The sequence below is a fragment of the Epinephelus moara genome, chromosome 9 (genome assembly GCF_006386435.1).
Source record: "Epinephelus moara isolate mb chromosome 9, YSFRI_EMoa_1.0, whole genome shotgun sequence".
Taxonomy (NCBI): domain Eukaryota; kingdom Metazoa; phylum Chordata; class Actinopteri; order Perciformes; family Serranidae; genus Epinephelus; species Epinephelus moara.
Window position 1 is genome coordinate 32,508,348 of NC_065514.1, and position 17,919 is coordinate 32,526,266.

The window sequence follows — 17,919 nt, forward strand, 5'->3', positions numbered from 1 at the left end:
TTGAATGGAACCAAGCCAAAATTCTTTAAACTTATTTTTTTTTGTTACTATGGAATGCACTTTTTCAGTTTGTTTACATAGACAAGTCTAACTTGTTCAGTGCAATCATTTTCTATATATATTTATTTTTTTGAACTTCTGGAATGAACTTTTTCAGTTTGTAATCCCGATGCATGTATTTGATTCAGTTCAAGGGGCCTTTATTTTTAAATCAGTAAGTAATGCACCTTATTTAAATTGATGTTCATTTGAGATATCAAATAGTTTTTTGTTTCATATCTTTTTGAAAATGTTTGAGATGCTTGCCAATAGTTTTTCATTGGAAAAAATAAATATCTCTTCATTTAAAAGGTCAAAACTGTTTTGGTTTTGTTCATAGTATTGATGTCATGATCTTAGGTATATATACATATATATATATATACTGTATTTGTGTGCGTGTTATCGGTATCGGCCTTTTGGAGCTGAGAGTTATCGGTTATCGGTATCGGTTTAAAAGAAAAGTTATCGTGCATCCCTACTCTGAAGGAGTAAACTGTTAATCAGATATTTGACAGTAATTTCTTATCACGATAGGCCTAATAAAGAGGTTTGTCCTTAACAGTAATTCATATCCTGCACATAGACCTCAACTTAACGTAAACCTAATATATCCTTGATCTCAGGGATGGAAAATAATGTCTATATTTCCAGGAAAGCAAGCTTAACTTGCTTGAACAGTTGGCCATTTTGTGCAGTGATAGTCTGATGCTGACTGATTGATTCATTGATTGACTCATACCATTTATTGTCCCTCCATAATGTCAGGTGACTAGCTTAGCACTGGTCCACCGGCACAGCATTCTGATTAAGGCTTAGTAAATTATTTAAAACTTACAGAAGGCTGCATACAATAGTCCATCTTCCACCTTCTCTTCCCCTACCTCTGTCTCTCTCTGTCTCTCAAATGCAAAAGCAAAATAGAGGGACTAAACACAGGTACAGGGTTGCAGGGGGGCTGGAGCCTATCCCAGCTGTCGATGGGCAAGAGGAGGGTACACCCTGGCCAGGCTGCCAGACTATCACAGGGCTGACACACAGAGACAGACAACCATGGACCTCACATTCACACCTACGAGCAATTTAGAGTCATCAATTAACCTAAACTTACATGTCTTTGGACAGTGGGAGGATGCTGGAGAACCTAGAAAAAAACCCATGCTGACATGGGAAGAACATGCAAACTCTACATGGAAGGGCCCCAGCCAGCCAATGGATTTGAAACCGGAATCCTTTTGCTGTGAGGCAATGGTGCAAACCACTGAACCACTGTGCTACCCCTGTAATTGTGTTATTTATTTGACAAATGTAGTTGGTCACATATCTAGTTACTGCCAAAAGTAGTGGAATTACAGTATTAATCCCAACACTAGTCAAACCACTTTGTCCGCTTTGTCATGCAGAAAAAAATAGGCAACATTTTGAGTCTCATACACAAGATGAGACAACCCTGATGATATCATTAAGGGTAATATTTTAGACTCTGAAAAGTTCCCATTAGAGCAACAGAAGACATGCTTTCCTTTCCTTGTGGGGAGTGACGAGGTGATGTCAAATATTCACAGTGTACATACTTTACATACACATCATTAATAATAATCAATAAATACTGGCACACCTCTAACTCAGGCGACTAAAAGACTTGGTCAAATATTTTTCCCTGAACACTCAGTGAGTGTTTTGATTTACCTCAACAAAACGAGAAAAACATTCATTTTAGCTTTAGCGGTTAGTTCAATATTGGAGGAAAATTAACAAAATATATTGATAGTAATCATTTTTACTAATATGTCCAATAAACAAAAAGTACAACTGGGAAGCTTCTGGAACAGGACCCAGAAGATCTGGTTTTCTTTAAAAAAAAAGACTCTTTCAACATCAGAAACCAGTGTCAGGTAAACCTCTCTCCTGTGCAGCTCTCTATCCATCTCACAAACTGGAGTATCAACCTTTCGTCTGCTCAGGTCCCTCTCTCTCTCTCTCTCTCTCTCTCTCTCTCTCTCTCTCTCTCCCTCTCCCTCTCTCGCCTTCTCACCACCACAATCCAATTAAACCATGAAAACATCTCATTCTTTTCACCAAGGGAGTCATTCAGGCCCGGATAAACACACAAACAAGGCCAACAATGAACATCAAACGCCATCGCTCACAAGTCGTTTTTTTCCCTCTTGATAGAGAGACAGAGGGGAGGAGGGGTATCGGTGGAGGTAGCACTGCTACTGCTCTGTGTTGGGGAAGGGGGGCGGGGAAGGGTCACAGAGAGGGGGCAGGGGGAGGTCTCTTAGAGTAGAGTCGAGCGTCGCCTCAGGCTCGCTATTTCTGAGCGAAAGGTTTCCAGGAGCTGAAAATCAATGTTAATCTGAGGCCACCTGGGCGTGTAAACAGAATCATAATGGAACTATATACACCCACACACACACACCGAGGTGATACACACCTCCAGAAAGCAGCAACACACAACAAATACACCTCCACATACACATACTGTCCAGGGATCATGTGTACTGTAGGCGAGCATTTTGTTTTCTGTTCACACTGCTGCAGGCGATCAGACAGAGAATGACAGGATGAGCCACGGAGGGAGAGGAAAGAGAGATAAAAAAGATCTAAAACGCAGACACTAAGAGAAGAATAAAGGGAAAAGAAAGACAAAAGTGAAGTAAAGAAGACAGAGAGGTAATGAGGGAATTTTTCTCGTAAGAATTGTGATTCCCTTCTGGATCCTCATGGTGGAACAACACCTGACTAACACACTTGATGTCAGGATGTATGGAAGTACAGATGACAAAAGAACTGAGTACGTGTGAAACTGATGTGAGCTCTGTTCAGTTTTCAAGTCAGCATTTGGGAGAACGGACAAATTTGGAAAAACAGAATGAGTTTTAGCTCTTTTTTTGTCTGTTCGTTTTTGCCTCCAGTTGTTTTGACAGGTTCTTGTAAATTGTAAGTGGACTTCCATGTGCATAGGGCCTTTCTAGTCTTCCCGACCACTTAAAACGCTATTACTGTACATGTCACATTCAGCCATACACTGGTACCTTGTACTACCGTAGAAGGTAACACCTGATACTCAGTTAACCACTCAGATGCACCCTGACACTTATGGCAATCATCGATAACAATTTGGGGTTCATTATCTTGCCCAAGGGTACTTAGACATTCTAGACTGGAGGAGCTGGGGATCGAGCTGGCCTGACAACCTGCTATACAACCTGATCGCTCACCAACCAAGCTTCAACAAGACACTCTCCTATCTTAAGTTAAAGGAGCATGGTGAAAGGACAGAAGAAACATACTGGAAAGCTGTTCAAGTGTAACGAAACAGACTCAAACCCAATACATCCGATGACCCTACTACCACTTAGCTCTTACCCCTTAGTATTGTGCATACATGTCTAGGGGTAGGGTGTCATGATTCTTGTGGGAATAAATGGGTAGAGGGAAGTTTTAGGCATACATGCAAGCGGCAACCTTTGGGGCTGAAAAATGAAGCCAACACGGAAGTGTCAAAAACTGCTGTTCTTTGAATGGCCACTTGAGGTTGACTCCAGAAGTGAGTCAATTCCCATAGACCCCCATGTTAAAATCACCAAAATTACAGGAGAAATAGAAATGTTTACAGCCTGGTACAAAAAACGGTTTTGGCCTATAGCTAGTTTCAACATGCATGACAACTGCATGGGGGTGAATATTCATATAACTTCACTGTTACATTTTATTAAGGCTTAAAGTTACGCAAAATAAATGGTGGGCTGCTTTGAGAGACTGGCTGTCTGCTGATATATCCCTGGCTTCTGAGTCAGATCCTCCCCACGCTCCTTCACAGCTCCAACCTCTCGCCAAAATCTGGTCACCTCTGGCTTACACAAACCAATAGGTGACGTCACGGTGGCCACGCCCATTATTTTTCCACTCTATAGTTCCATCTAGGGGTAGGGTGTCTCGACTCTTGTTGGGATAGAGGGCTAGGGCGATGTGTGAGGGCTACATGGCCCTCTACATGGAGGTTTTTCCGAGGCACACTCCAAACCCAGTGTCATGAGAAATCATTGGCAAGATGGCTGCACAGCAACAAAAGAAACCAAGAATTTTTTTTCTTTGTTAATAAAGATTTTAAAATGACCATCCCATTATTTTAATTTCATGTTAATTCACTGTAATATGGTCCTTTGCACATGGGAGTTGTTTTCCTTGTAGGCTCAGCTCTTTCTGAGAGAAAACTATTCATTTTAACCCAAACTGAGGCTTATTTCCTCACCTTAACCAAGACATACCTTTCTGGTAGAAAGCCCTCAATAACATTTCTCTCAACTGCTGGTCCTTTTCTTTGTAATGAGGGCAAGAAAAAAAGAAAATGCTAGTAGTATGCTGATGTCTCAAAAGCTTACTAGCTAGCTAGCTAAGGTTACAATGCTATTGCTGACTTGTATAAGAATCCCACTTATTTCCATGTTGCATTCTCCCCCATGGCATATGATGCCTTTAAACATTAAACGAACAAAACTGTTGCACTTATTATTGCTACTCTGATATTAGTGCAGACTGGCAGGGTAGGAGCCTGGGTTGCTAACATTAGCCTACAGAGCACCACTAGTGGCCTTGCAATAAAGCAGTGTTCTTTTTGATATGATGACCTGTTTGATCGATTGTGTGAAAAGGCAAATGGCACGATAATACCTTTATTGCCATAGTCACGTCTGTCTATGTAAACAAATAGGCTAATGATGTATCAGGTTATTGAAGGGTTGTTCTATCTCATAGGGGATGATTACTAACTCGTAATAACTCTGTTACGAGGGGCAAGGTGGCACTTGAAAACAAGGGGTAGGGGTACAAATAAGATATGAGATTGAGCCTAACTTTATGTCATGTGCAAAATTTTGAAAATCAGGTTAAGAGAGGCCTGACTAGAAAACAAAACTATTTACTTTCAAAGATTTGACTTTGACTACAAAGCGTGGATATTTGGAATCTAGGGTCTGACTTGGCACTCCCCACAGGGGAACAACAAGCCGATAACTTAACCTTTCATCTCCATTATTGCAGCAATTTTTCTGTTGCTGTTTTTGTCAATATTAGCTCTGTAGCTAGCTGGCTAAGTAGGAAGATGGCATTCCTGTTCTTAATACTGCTTACAAAGCTCTGACTGGTCAACTGCTTTTCCAAATGGTGTGTAGATGTGGGCTGTGGTTCAGAGGTTTGTAATCAGGGCTCACCTATTTGATCAGAGGTATCGGAAACTTTGACATTTTGAGATGTAATGTGGGGGCTGGAGGGAAAGTCAGGGGATCAACAATGCCGATAATGTTCATCTTCTGGGCAGAAAGGATATCTGTACCAAATCAATCGACCTGATATTTGTCAACATATTTCAGACCAAAGTGCTGAGTCTGAGACTGCAGTCGCTAGAGCCTGCTAGCATGGCTAAAAATATATACCAAATAGCCAGGGTAAGTCTGATTTTCATGAGGGAGAGGGATGTTTTGTCAAATACAATGGCTCCTTGAAAGAGAGAGAGAGAGGAAGGGAAGGGAGAGAGAGAGAGATTGATAGATAGATAGAGAGAGAGAGACATAGGGGGACACAGACAGACAAGTAACATAAAGAGAGAGAGAACACAGAGGGAGGTCAGTCCAGATCAGATCTAACCCTCTGGCTAATGTCAAGGCCAGTTATATATCATTCTACAAACACACATACACACTCACTCACGCACACTCACACACGCACACCATGTAGCAGCCTTAGGCTAAGACACTTAGCTTCCCTGAATAAAATATTAAACAAAGTGAGGCGCTCAGCGCAGAGAGTCCAGCTCAAACAAAGAGTCACTGGGATCTGACAAAACAATCATCAAAAAGCCGGAGCTTCAGGAGCAGCTACCGAGCAGAGCCAGATGTTGAATTAAGAAAAAAAAAGTTTCTGTCATCAGGTGTGATAAACCACACTTATCGTTTAGGCTCAGCGGAGGAACCCAGGCCGTTAGTATTTCATGGAAAAATAATGAAAAATAAGAAAACGCTCTGGTCCAAGACGATGATACGTTTTCCACTGGGAGGGAAGTCTCACTGAAAATTTGTAAATAGTAAAGTACACTATGAGTTTATAAAATACTTCACAAATAATAAAACCTAAGTGTATTATATTAATACCTTAATGTACAAAGACAAAGAGAGTATGAGCATTCTTCTGAGTCATTGTAATCTTTAGTGTCCCATGACTTAAGTTCACAGTGTCTCAACAAACTTATGCATATTAAGATAACAGATTGTGCATCAGTCCAAAGAAAATAATGTTTTAACAGTGTATTCAGTGAAATGATGAAGTCATTAAAAGCAAATGCATTCATTTCTTAGTTACCAACTAGTGGACAATAGGAACTGAAGCTGAATCATGTATGTCGTGTCCTGTCACATCAAGTTGAGTCATCATCAAGTTTTGTTAAGTTCAAGTCATGTGTGTCATATTATGTAGTGTGACCTCTGTTAATGTCACATTATATCAGGGATACTTAACTTGCTTTGCTCAGGGGCCACTTTTGTCCCAGTGGACACTTTTGACCTGCTATACCTGCCATCTTCTCTGCTCACTCAGTAGTTTTCCACTCACCCCGCCTCTCCACCACACCTACCTGCCAGCCTTTCACCTGTCCACCATCTCCGGCTAATGCTGGTCCACCACACCCACCTCATCAAGCCAACGCCGATCACCTGTGACTCATTACTTCCTGTCACTATAAAGACCCCAGCTTTACTGACTGCAGTTGCCAGATTGTTGTTTGCCATTCCTATTATCCCTGGACTACTGCAGTTGCCGACCTCACCTGCCTCTGACTAAACTGTGCACACATTGCACTGATATGTTTAACTTCATACTCTGCTCCGCTCGCTGCAGCCTCACTGTCACCGTCACACGTACAGACTCTCCCTCCGTCTTCCTCCCTCCTTCCAGACCACACACTTTTGGCAACAGGTTTTGGTGCCCTACCCAACCTACCTGGCTTTATTTGGCCTGGAGGTCAAGGTGAGTATCACTGCATTATATCATGATACATCATTTTATGTTAAGAAACGTCACGTCACTATTCAGAAGTGGATTTATGAAGAATCTGGGTGTGTCTTCATCTTTGTGAAACAATCAGCTGTACTCACTGGACTGCGGCATCATGGAGGTGTACACTTTGGGGTCGATGGTCCCCATAGGCGGTGGCAGCAGTGGGTTGGTGAAGCTTCGTAGAGGGTGGGTGGGCCGCACGCACGCTGTCGGGATGGTCCGCCCACTCCCAGCCTGGGCCTCCTCAGCGGCGGCAGCAGCAGGGGCTCCTGGGATCGGGCCAACACCGGGAACATGCTCCCCAGGTGGGGCAGAGGAACCGGGAAGGAGCGGAGGGGCCTGCTGGGGCGGAGGCTGCTGCTGGAGGAGAGGGTTGGTGGAGGCATCTGAAGGCATCGCTGAGGAGGAGGGAGAAGGAGATGAAGGGAGTTAGGATGTGTGTAAAGGGGTGAGAAGAATTGTTGGGAGGATGAAAAGAGATAGAGATGTTAGGGATGAGAGAAAGGAAAGAATGGGGACAGAGAGAGTCAAGAACAAAATACAAAACATCCAATTATTGTAAAGAGTGAACATTCATTTGAAGAAAAACACTGAATACATAAAAACAAACAAACAGCAGATCTTCAAACGTGCAAATATTTTGTCTCAATATCCTAAAGCACTTCAGTTTTTTTATACACAGCATCTGCCTCGACGTAGGCAGTAATATGCTGAGAAAACACGGCATTATTGTGTAAATTACTGTTTCTGCAGGAGGACAGGAGGACAGCAGGACAGAGTGTGTTTCTGTCAGGAATGTAAATGTAAATATATTCTGCATAGACCTTCTGCTATATGTTTCATGGGTTTATTCCCCATTAGATATGTACATCGAGGACGATACATACATGCGGTGGTCAAATGTGTTTACAGTCCTTGTTTTTTGCAGTTTTCTTCCATGAAAACAACCGAAAGGACATATTTTATCATTTAAATACTGAAAGACTCTTTGAAAGTGTATAATTTAATAATTTAATTCCAGACATCAATCTTTTCTTCCTACGTGAAGAAACCCTGAGTTCTGCCAGGTTTGCAGTTTTGTTCTTTTACTTTATTGAGTGTGAAGTTTTGCGCTGGTGTTTCTATGTCTTTACGTTGGCTGGATGACTTCACACTGACAGAAATCCTGTTTTATCTTGTCAGAAAAACATGTGAGAGATAGAGGAGGAGGAGGAAGAAGGAGAAGAGCTTCCTGCCGAAGAAAGGTCCCGACTGCGTGCAGAAACACGCCTCAGATGTGACATGAGAGATGAAACTCCTCATGTAGCTACAGCCAGCCTGATCAGAGCGTACATGGGAGAGAGAAGACAGCTAGTAATTACATGTAGAGTCGTGTTCATCAACCAGCTGGGACGAGAGGAACAAACAAGAAGAAAAACTGAGAGAGAAAGAGGGCATGAGAGCATCTTGGAGCCTAAAGAAAAGGAACAAGAAACAATAACTCAGAATCTCAGTCATTTTGCTGCCAATCATTGTGGGTGAGACCTAGAATGTCTGGCTGCAAAATGACGAGCTCTTGAGGAATTAAAATATTTTGTTTTGTTTTTCACAGAAGAATACAGTTCTTTTTTGTTATCTCAAGTCATCGGGAAGGTGTGAACAATCATTAAGGGAACAAGACAAGAAAATTGACTCAGATTTTGTTGCTAAAAGGACCAGTATGCCAGATTAATAAATATAAACACATGCTGTTTGCAACTGCCTTTCAGAATGACACATTATAGACTCGTCTGATGTGATAACACTATCATCACAACATCTTTTGTCATGGCCCTTTTACAAAAATAAATCAATTTTCCGATCTTACGAAGCTATGGCTGATATTTGGTTTCGGCAAAAAAAACAAACAAACAAACAAAAAAACCCTTAGTGTTAAAGGGACAGTTAACCCAAAATCAAAGTTACATATATTTCCTCTTCCATGCAGTGCTAATGTCAGTCTAGAATGTTGGTGTGAGTTGCCTATTGTGGGAGATATCAGCAGTAAAAATGTCTGCCTTCTTTTTGACACAATGGAGCAAGATGACGCTCGGCTTATGGTGCTCAAAGCGCAGGAAAAAAAAAAAACCTCAACAGCAGTGTCTCTTTGCAGAAATCATGACTGGATTACTGAAGATTATCGACAGACTTTGTAATGAGCAGTTTTATGTAAGGATGTATTCAGGATAATACCAGAATAATTTTTAATATGATATGAAAAATTCATATTGTCATTCTTGCAATATTTCAACATATTGATGCCATACTGGTATGGATGGCAACAACAAGCATGGCTGAAAGTGAAATTATTACAGACTCCACGTTGGTTCCAAAGAGAGAAGCAGCTTCAGTAGTGTGGAATTAACTGTGGCATCCTGAATGTTTTATGAACCCTGGACTTCTCAGACTCTTTTAGCTACTTAACGCTCAGAGGGAACTCATTCAGCGGCTCCTCTGACAGCAGCAAAGTCTCTCTCCCTCTCCTCTCTCGTCGTGCGCACATTGTAGTGGTGTTGTCAAGTGATTTTTTCATAAGCCTTTGGTAATGTTAACCTACATGACGTTAGCAGCTCGACAAAAAACTACATATATGTGCAATGTGCAATGTGCAGCCTGTCATAGGTTAAAAAAAACAAAAAAACAAAAACTTAGTCATTTAGGATTTTGCTAAAAGAGAAGGAAATCACCTGTTAAGTTTTATATGTAGATCCCAGGGGACATTTTTTCATACTTGGGAACTGTCTAAATGTTTAATTTGTGGTAGATTTTATTTAGTTAAATACAGAATATGAATTTCACTCTCAAGCCCCTTTTACACTGCCAGATTTTCCGCGAATGTTGAGCCGATTTGCCGACCAGCTGCAAGCGTTTATACACACAGAGCCGGATTGGTGAGTTGATCCGAGGTCCCAATTTTCCATCTCGTAGGGTAGACATATTGGCGGAACGCTTTTAGTTTAAACAGACCGAGGCGACCTCCCGTAACGGGAGGGGCTGATGAAGACTTGTGGGAGGAGCTGTTGATGATGCTGCATGAGCGACCCACTGGCGGTGGATAACAGGAAACAGCTGATAGCAGGAATTAGCGAGCAGCTAGTAGCACGAGGGAAACGCAAACCTGACAGACACTGTAGAGATGAGCAACTGGGGAGACAAGGAATTGCGCGCCCTCCTTGCCTTCGCAAACGAAGAGGCCATTAACCATCAGATGACAGGAACGGTAAAGAACGGGTCAATTTACGAGAGAATCACCGTCTGACTACCGCTNCACGCCCCCCCCCCCTGCCCCGAAAAAGGTGCATTCTGTATAAACAAAAGTAGGTAGGCGGCAATTTTCCGCCCTCTGCGATTTTGTTTTTACACTGCCAATGCTGAAAAAAGACTGATTGGGCTTTCCTGCAAATTTGCACAATTCCTTACTGTTGTCGTTCACAAACTAAAGAAATGACAGATCATTTTTGTTTAGTTTTTACTGAATATTTGGAAGGAAAATGTTAGGTTTAAAATATTTTTATCACTAATTTGTCATATAGTCAAGAATACTGTTACTGCAAAAATACCCTGAACTACCATGATATTATTTTAAGGCCATATTGCCCACCCCCTTGTGGAAAAAAAGGGCACAATGCTGGTGATAAATGGGGAAGTTATCATCATTACTCCCCACTCCCTGCTATACCAAGCTTGGTGTGTCCTTCTGGGGAGTGATAAGGTCAGTGCTTAAATGTCAAATATCAGTGCTGTACATTATAAACATTCACATAATTCTTTCCAGCCCTTGTTTTTTTTTTTTTTTTTTAACAAATTCCACTTTTATAAAAAAGGATTAAGAATGATGTAATCTTCCTTCATACTGTTCATGTCTGTGAAAACATGGATACTTCACCAGTGGTGTAGTGGTAGTTGAAGAGGTGGGTGTTCTACTAGGTAGATTTACCAAGAGGGAGGTGGGTATACTTACCTATATTTTCCAAAAGCTTTTGGCAGATAATCAACCAGAAAAAGAAGTGGGTATACCCTGTATACCCTTCACTACACCACTGTGCTTCACACACATCTTCCCCCCAACAGCTCAGAAGATCAGTACAGTTTCAAGGTGGACACCCAAAATTATTTTCACCAAATCAGTATCTGACCAAATGTCTTCCCATCTGTTTCTGAGATATTGTGTTGAATAATGGCCAGAAAAGTGTTTTGGCAAAACATTATGATGTCATAGACAAGGTGACCTTTGACCTTTTGGATATAAAATGTCATCATTTTATAACTTTATTCTATTATATTTTTTTGTGAAATTTTGTCAGATGAGTAAATAAATTCATGACTTATGGTCAAAAACATCTTTGAGAGGTCAAAGTGACCTTGATTTTTTACCGAAGGCAACCAAATTCTAATCTGTTCATTCTTGAGTCCAAGTGGACGTTTGACCCAAATTTGAGCAAATTCCTTCAAGGTGTTCCTGAGATTTTGCGTTCACGAGAATGGGACGAATGCAAGATCACAGTGACCCTGACCTTAGACCACTGAATTCTAATCAGTTCATTGATGAGTCCAAGTGAGGTTTGTGCCGAATTTGAAGAAATTCCCTCAAGGCGTTCTTTAAATATTGTGGCCTCCAGCCATGGCTCTTGCCGGTATGGAAACATAAAAATGTCCACAAAAATGGTGATGAGAAGGATGCAATCATGCATGTTGCTGTAAGTCAACAACTCCTAAATCGATATACTTCTTTGAGCTTTGTGACAAAACCATGCTCCTAGCAACAACTACCACAGCTTCTGTGTCAGCTGGTAATGCTAGTAACTAGCAGGGCAAGACAAAACAAAAGAAATCAATCTAATTCTCAGGATTACATTCTCCTCGATGTATAACCACTTACCAGAAGGTGTAACAAACGCAGAAGATGTGACTGCAGCAGGATGTGTCCTCCTCTTTTTCCATCAGCCCCGGTTTGTTCTACATTCACTCCTCCACCTTCCATTATCTCCTCTCCATCACACACCATACTTGACAATAAAACTCATCTCAATCCCTGCAGTGACAGACGGCTGCAAATACACTGTTAAATAACACTCGGTTGTTTTTCTTTTCTCTTGCTCTGACTGTTTGTGAATGAAGAGAAAATCTGAGAACAACAGTCTGCTGGTGACTCACACTGGCTGAATGGAAAGCATAACAAGTGTGTTTAGACATACAACACAACAGCTGAGATATTTTTATGTATGTGCAGAGAGATAACAAATCCACCACTTAGAGGTTTTGAAGTAGAGAAGAGCAGTGATTTATTTGATTATCTTTTTACTTGCAGTGTCTGCAGAGGAAGTCAAGCTCTGAACAATGGACTGCAGATATTTCGCTTCCTGGTTTTATAACAGAATGAAGAAGTGTTTTACTTTTCACCTAAATGGGTGAAGCAAGGGTCTTGGGACAGAGGGCATCGTATGCTGCACAGATTGTAAATTCCTTTGAGGCAAATTTGTGAATTGTGATCATGGGTTATATGATTAAAACTGACCTGACATTGTGTCACTGCATCCTAAGTAAAACATACAAATACCGATTTAGCTCTCCAATATTTGCCCTGTTAAATTTCTCTTTAAAGTACTCCGTGAAATGTGTGAGCACTACAGTGTTTTAAATAGCATGTCCATGTTTTGTTTGTATCTTGTGCTCTACTGTCCCACACACAAGATAGCTGGTGATGCGTTATGCCTCCCTGCAGACTGCAGAAGGATTGGGATCCCAACAAAGGGCTGCAAGACAAATACAACTGGTCACACAATGATATCTGGGTTAGGAAATAAATTCTAATCTTCAGATTACTAAAGGCTATTATAATCTAACAATAGGGGAAAACACCCTTTGAAATAAAACCTCCATTTACACCAACTCACTTTATAATTTATGTCTAGCATGGATTGGGAAACAATTGGATATTAAAAAGTAAAATGGATCCAAGAAGCAACCAAAACAATCCCAAGAATCCAGTATGCAGAGTCCAAGTCCTGTCCTACACGAGTGGCCTAAGTTGTTGTGAGCAGGCCCCTAGGCAGTGCACTGGGCAATTTGACAGAGCCAAACCATGTAACTACAACTTTTGGGTCCGTCGCGTGATGCCGTTGATCCTTAATATACTTCTTTCTCATATACTTACATTTTGAAAGAGATGTGAATAAGTGGATACATTTTTTGGTGTGTCCAAACACCCTCAAAATGACTTGTTCTGCAATCAGAATTTGATCCAATCACTCTAATAACACTTCAAAAGTCTCAAAGAACCGCACAATTAAATAATGTTTTTTTCCATTCAAGTTAGCAGAGTGCTAGAGCGGAAGAAGCCAGCTTGGTTCCTAGTGTGTCTGCTCTGTGGGCCCAATTATGCAGAAGATCCAGGTTTTTTACACCTGGGGAGTCAAACCCTGAGCAAATTTCATTGTAATGAACGGGGCCCCGCCACCAAAATGCTGTATCGAGTTCTCTTTATATATCTGTGGTTGTGAGCATTTATATGTGTGCTGGGGTGTGTCTACATTGCTCTACATTTACACCTCCACCTCCAGTGGTTTCTGTTCCACTGTGTTGAGTTTCTGTAAAGTGCAGTGAGGTTTGACTGATTCAACTAACACACATAAAACACGGCTTAATAGTGACAATATTGAACTTACCTACAAAATTTGACTCCGATACAACTCACAATGTTCACAGACAAATCAACTGTTTTTTTACTAGATATGTAATCCAACATATACATCAAGCTAAGGTTATTAGCATAAACCTACGGCATCATATTTAATAAATTAGCCTAGCAGCTAGCAGACTTTTTCTCTACTCATATGAAGCCAGGATAAATCACACACACAACACAAAATAATATTTTGTGGGAGCTTTATTGTCTTTACAATGTATTATTTCCTATCTTTGAAATTAAAATAAATGAAAATTTTCTTTGAAGTTTCCACTGATGGGAATGATTTTCAGTTTTTGTAGTGCAGATGGCCTGACATCACTTCAGACTGAACAAATTTGAGCAGGTGAGGAGAAGCAAATGTTTCCAAAACTGGTTAACTAAATAACAGGAACCAGCAAAGCCCCTCCTAATATGTGTGTATAAGAAGGCTTGTAAGTGACATATGTAACATATTTGTGAACTGATACTGCTTGTTTGTCAGGCACTATAAATTGTCGTAATGTGTCAATTCTGCGTCTTTCTCGCAAGTAAACCCTTAAACATCCAATCTTGTGTGTTTTGAGTCTCTTTATTCAACAACATTTTCAAAAATATAGGTCTGCTGAGGTCTGGGGAGGTGCACATCAGGCTACAGTGTAGGTTACTCATCTAAGCAGATCCTATGGTATAGGTAGGCGTAGGTGTAGGCGTAGATTCAACGCAGAAGTGCGCTCAAGTTGTCTGTGGAAGTAGACTCTTGAGAGTCTGTCCCTTGTAATAATGCATTGAAGTGACACTGAAATTAGCAGTCTTTCTCTCTGTCTCATTAAAGGGACAGGAAAAAAGCCACTCCAGCAATTTGAGCACAAATGGTCAGTGTGAACAAGCTTTTAATGCATTTATCTGATCTCTGTGGGCGAGAGAACAGTGATGTGTAGGCATATGAGTAAGAGCCTTAGGGTGCAATATGTTGTAAGTATTGCGCTGCATTACAGGGTCCACTGACAAAAAACAGCAAGATGATGAAACAAATTTACTATTTGAGTTTTGAATAGCATATTTACTTTGTTTTAATGTCATTATTTAAGAAAACTATATAGAATATATACAGTATACAATGACAGTATATACCATGCTGAGTTATAGCTGTATTTTATATTCAGAATTATTCGTCCATGTGTGGAGACTTGATCCAAATTTCTAAGAAATGTATTCAAATTTCAGAATTCATTCAGCAAGCACAGATTGGCATCTTACTGTGTCGTGTCATTAGTCAGAAGCTGAATGAGTGTGTCTTTCAGAGATGCTCTCTGGGACTCGTACAGTAGTTGACTCCTTATGGACACAATCTTGCACCTTTCTCTTTTCAATCAGTGAAGCTCAGTTTCTCAGTGTTTGTATGACTTTAAAGTTTATGCCATCTCCCACATTAACTACCTCTGTATCACTTGCTCATTACATCTGCCTCTCTGTTGTCTGCAGGCCCACACCACCCCACCCTCCCCTCAGCTCATTGTGAGTGTGTTTTGTTTTTGTTTTTTTGCCATCAGCTCTCCCACTGTGTCAGCTAATTCAATGACACTGAAGCTTCTCCTCGGCTCTCTGCTGTTGTTAAATCACTGATACAAGCCGACCAGGAATTAGCCAATTACTGAATTACTGAATTACTGCTCCCCACCATGTCGTTTAGCATTTAGCTCTGTCGCAAAATGGGCTTAAATAGGACAGGGACGGGGAGGAGGGGAGCAGTGGAGAGACAGTTGGAAAGATTAAGATGCTGCTGTGTAAGCCCTGTTGCATTTATTAAAGGTTAAAATTGTATTATTGTTATGTACACTGTTATGTGTATTATTAACAATTGCAATGGCCATAATAATGGTATCAATTGTTAAATGAATGATACATTAATAATAATATTAATAATAATAATAATTATTATAATTATAATAATAACAGTAACTGTGGCAATAATAGTGTATCAGTAGTAGTAGTACCTATTGTTCCTACAGTCTCTAGTAGTAGTTATAGTATTATTGGCTATGTAACAGAACATATTCTAAGTCCTGCCTCTAGTTATTGTTGCCATGCCTGCCAAGGTTTCTGTTCCTGAACAACACATAAACAATTAGCAATGATATGAGAGGCATTTTTACAACCTGTTCTAGTTAGCAGGTCATCAAATACTGACCCTCTGTCACACCTCTCAGTGTCTGATAGCGGTGCACAGGGCATCCTTTGATGTATCTATGTGACGTACAGCTGCAACACGTAGTAACATGTAGTACATGTTGTGAAATGGTTGGATGGATTTCGGCAACTTGGTTAGATGATAAAAAAAAAAAAAGAAAAAAAGTTTTGGGGTGAAATAGGGCCCAAAATTGTCAGGGGGGCCCCCATGGCCTTCACTTGCAAAATGTCACTTAAATTAACATGTACTGACCAGGAAGAGACTCAGAATGACCACAAAGAGACAAAAAAGACCACAAAGAGATGAAAAGGAACAGCAAAGAGACACAAAATAAATACGGAGAAACACTTAAGTATTATTACCATAGAGACACAAAACCACAAAAATGCATGATGACTACAAAGACACACAAAAGAACAAAAAAGAGGTAAACTAAAGTGTGTTTGTCTTGCTCCTGTGTTGGCTCATTGTCTTATAATCCACCCATGAAAATAAGATTTTGTCAACGCAAAAATGTTGCAACTGTGCAAGATGGGGTCACAAAACGTTATAGGTGTTTGAAGATAGGTGTGGTCTAAACAAGGGTTCTGGAAGTAGGGATGTAGGGAAGAGAGAAGGGGCCACTGGCTCCCCACTTCATGCCCATGACCCAAAAACCTCTGGTCAACTCTGTATCAGTTCGAAGTTGGGTGCAGTCAGAGCAAGGGCGCCAAGTAGGTGGGTAGGAAGTAGGAAAAATAGTGGGCTATTGGTCCCCACTTTACGCCCCTGGCTGACACTCGCTTTAAATCATGGATCTTGGATGGAGTGATCCCCATAGGAAGATGGTCTCTAGTTTTTTATGGGTTTTCAGTGACTAGTCTGTTTCTCAGTTTTCTCTGTAGTTTAACTTTAAATTTCTGAAACCTGTGTCAGATTAAAATAAATTATTAAAATTTACTTGTATTCATTTCAATAATTTGCTCTGATATGATGAAAAGTGGTCAGAACCACAGATGTACGTATCTGTGTCTGTATAATAGAAGTTGTAGTAGATTCAGTAGTAGTTTAGCAATATTGGCAGTATTCGGCATGTGTCTCTGTCTCTACAGTAGTACCAGTAGTATTCTCAGAAGTATTACTAGTAGTAGTATTACAGTACCTGGTGTGTATCCTCTGTCCACTGTCAGACTTGGGAAAGGCATCGGCCTCAGGCTGAACTTGTTGTGAGTGAAGCCGCAGGAAGGTGAAGGCAGGATACCAGGATACTGAGAAGAGTCGAGAGCTGGCACCGGGATGGCACTAACCACCGCTGAAACAGACAGACAAAACAGCCAGTAAAACAGGCTGCAGTGTACTACAGACACCACTGAAACAGACAGATAAAATAGTCAGTAAACTAGGCAGTGACAGCACTCAGTATATGCCATACATATCAAAAATGTTTCCCCATATAAAAAATAATCTAATTTTAATGCAAAAAGGGTATATGTGTAAGATAGGTGTCTTTTTCTTTGCCATACTAGCCATAATCTTAACACTAATGACCAAACTGCTGTCAGAACACCTCTGCTAATCAAATCCATGCTTGATGGAGTCACATTGAAATGCTGACTGTAACAACATAATATAAGGAGCTAGAAAGTCCCAATTGGACTAGTGGGAGGGGTGGTGGACGGGTCCAATAAACTCTGGTCTTTCACCCAGGTGCCAGGTGTTTGGTTCCCGTATGAATGTAGAGCCAGCCCAGCCCAGCCCAGCTTTTGTTGCCTGAACCTAATCATGTGCTTTTGTTGACATCCCAGCATTGGTAGCAGCATACCCTGAACACTAACAGCACAGGAGCGCCTAAGATGGAGACATAAAAGGCTGCTAACAAAACAGTGATATGTGTGTCATATAGCTACCATGAACTTCAGTACATGGTGAAGCTTTCAATTCTAATGCAATGCTAGAGAGTTAAATGAATAATAAT

General features: G+C 40.8%; 1 protein-coding gene across 2 annotated transcripts in view; it reads right to left on the bottom strand.

Annotated features, from left to right (window-relative positions):
* Positions 1-17,919, bottom strand: part of dcc (DCC netrin 1 receptor) — a 403,570-nt gene that overhangs the window by 41,065 nt on the left and 344,586 nt on the right. For both annotated transcript variants that reach the window (XM_050052349.1, XM_050052348.1), the window contains exons 26-27: positions 17,107-17,256; positions 7,191-7,490 (exon numbers count right to left, since the gene is read on the bottom strand). In XM_050052349.1, coding sequence (XP_049908306.1) covers positions 7,191-7,490; positions 17,107-17,256 — 450 coding nt within the window. The remainder of the gene's footprint in view (positions 1-7,190; positions 7,491-17,106; positions 17,257-17,919) is intronic.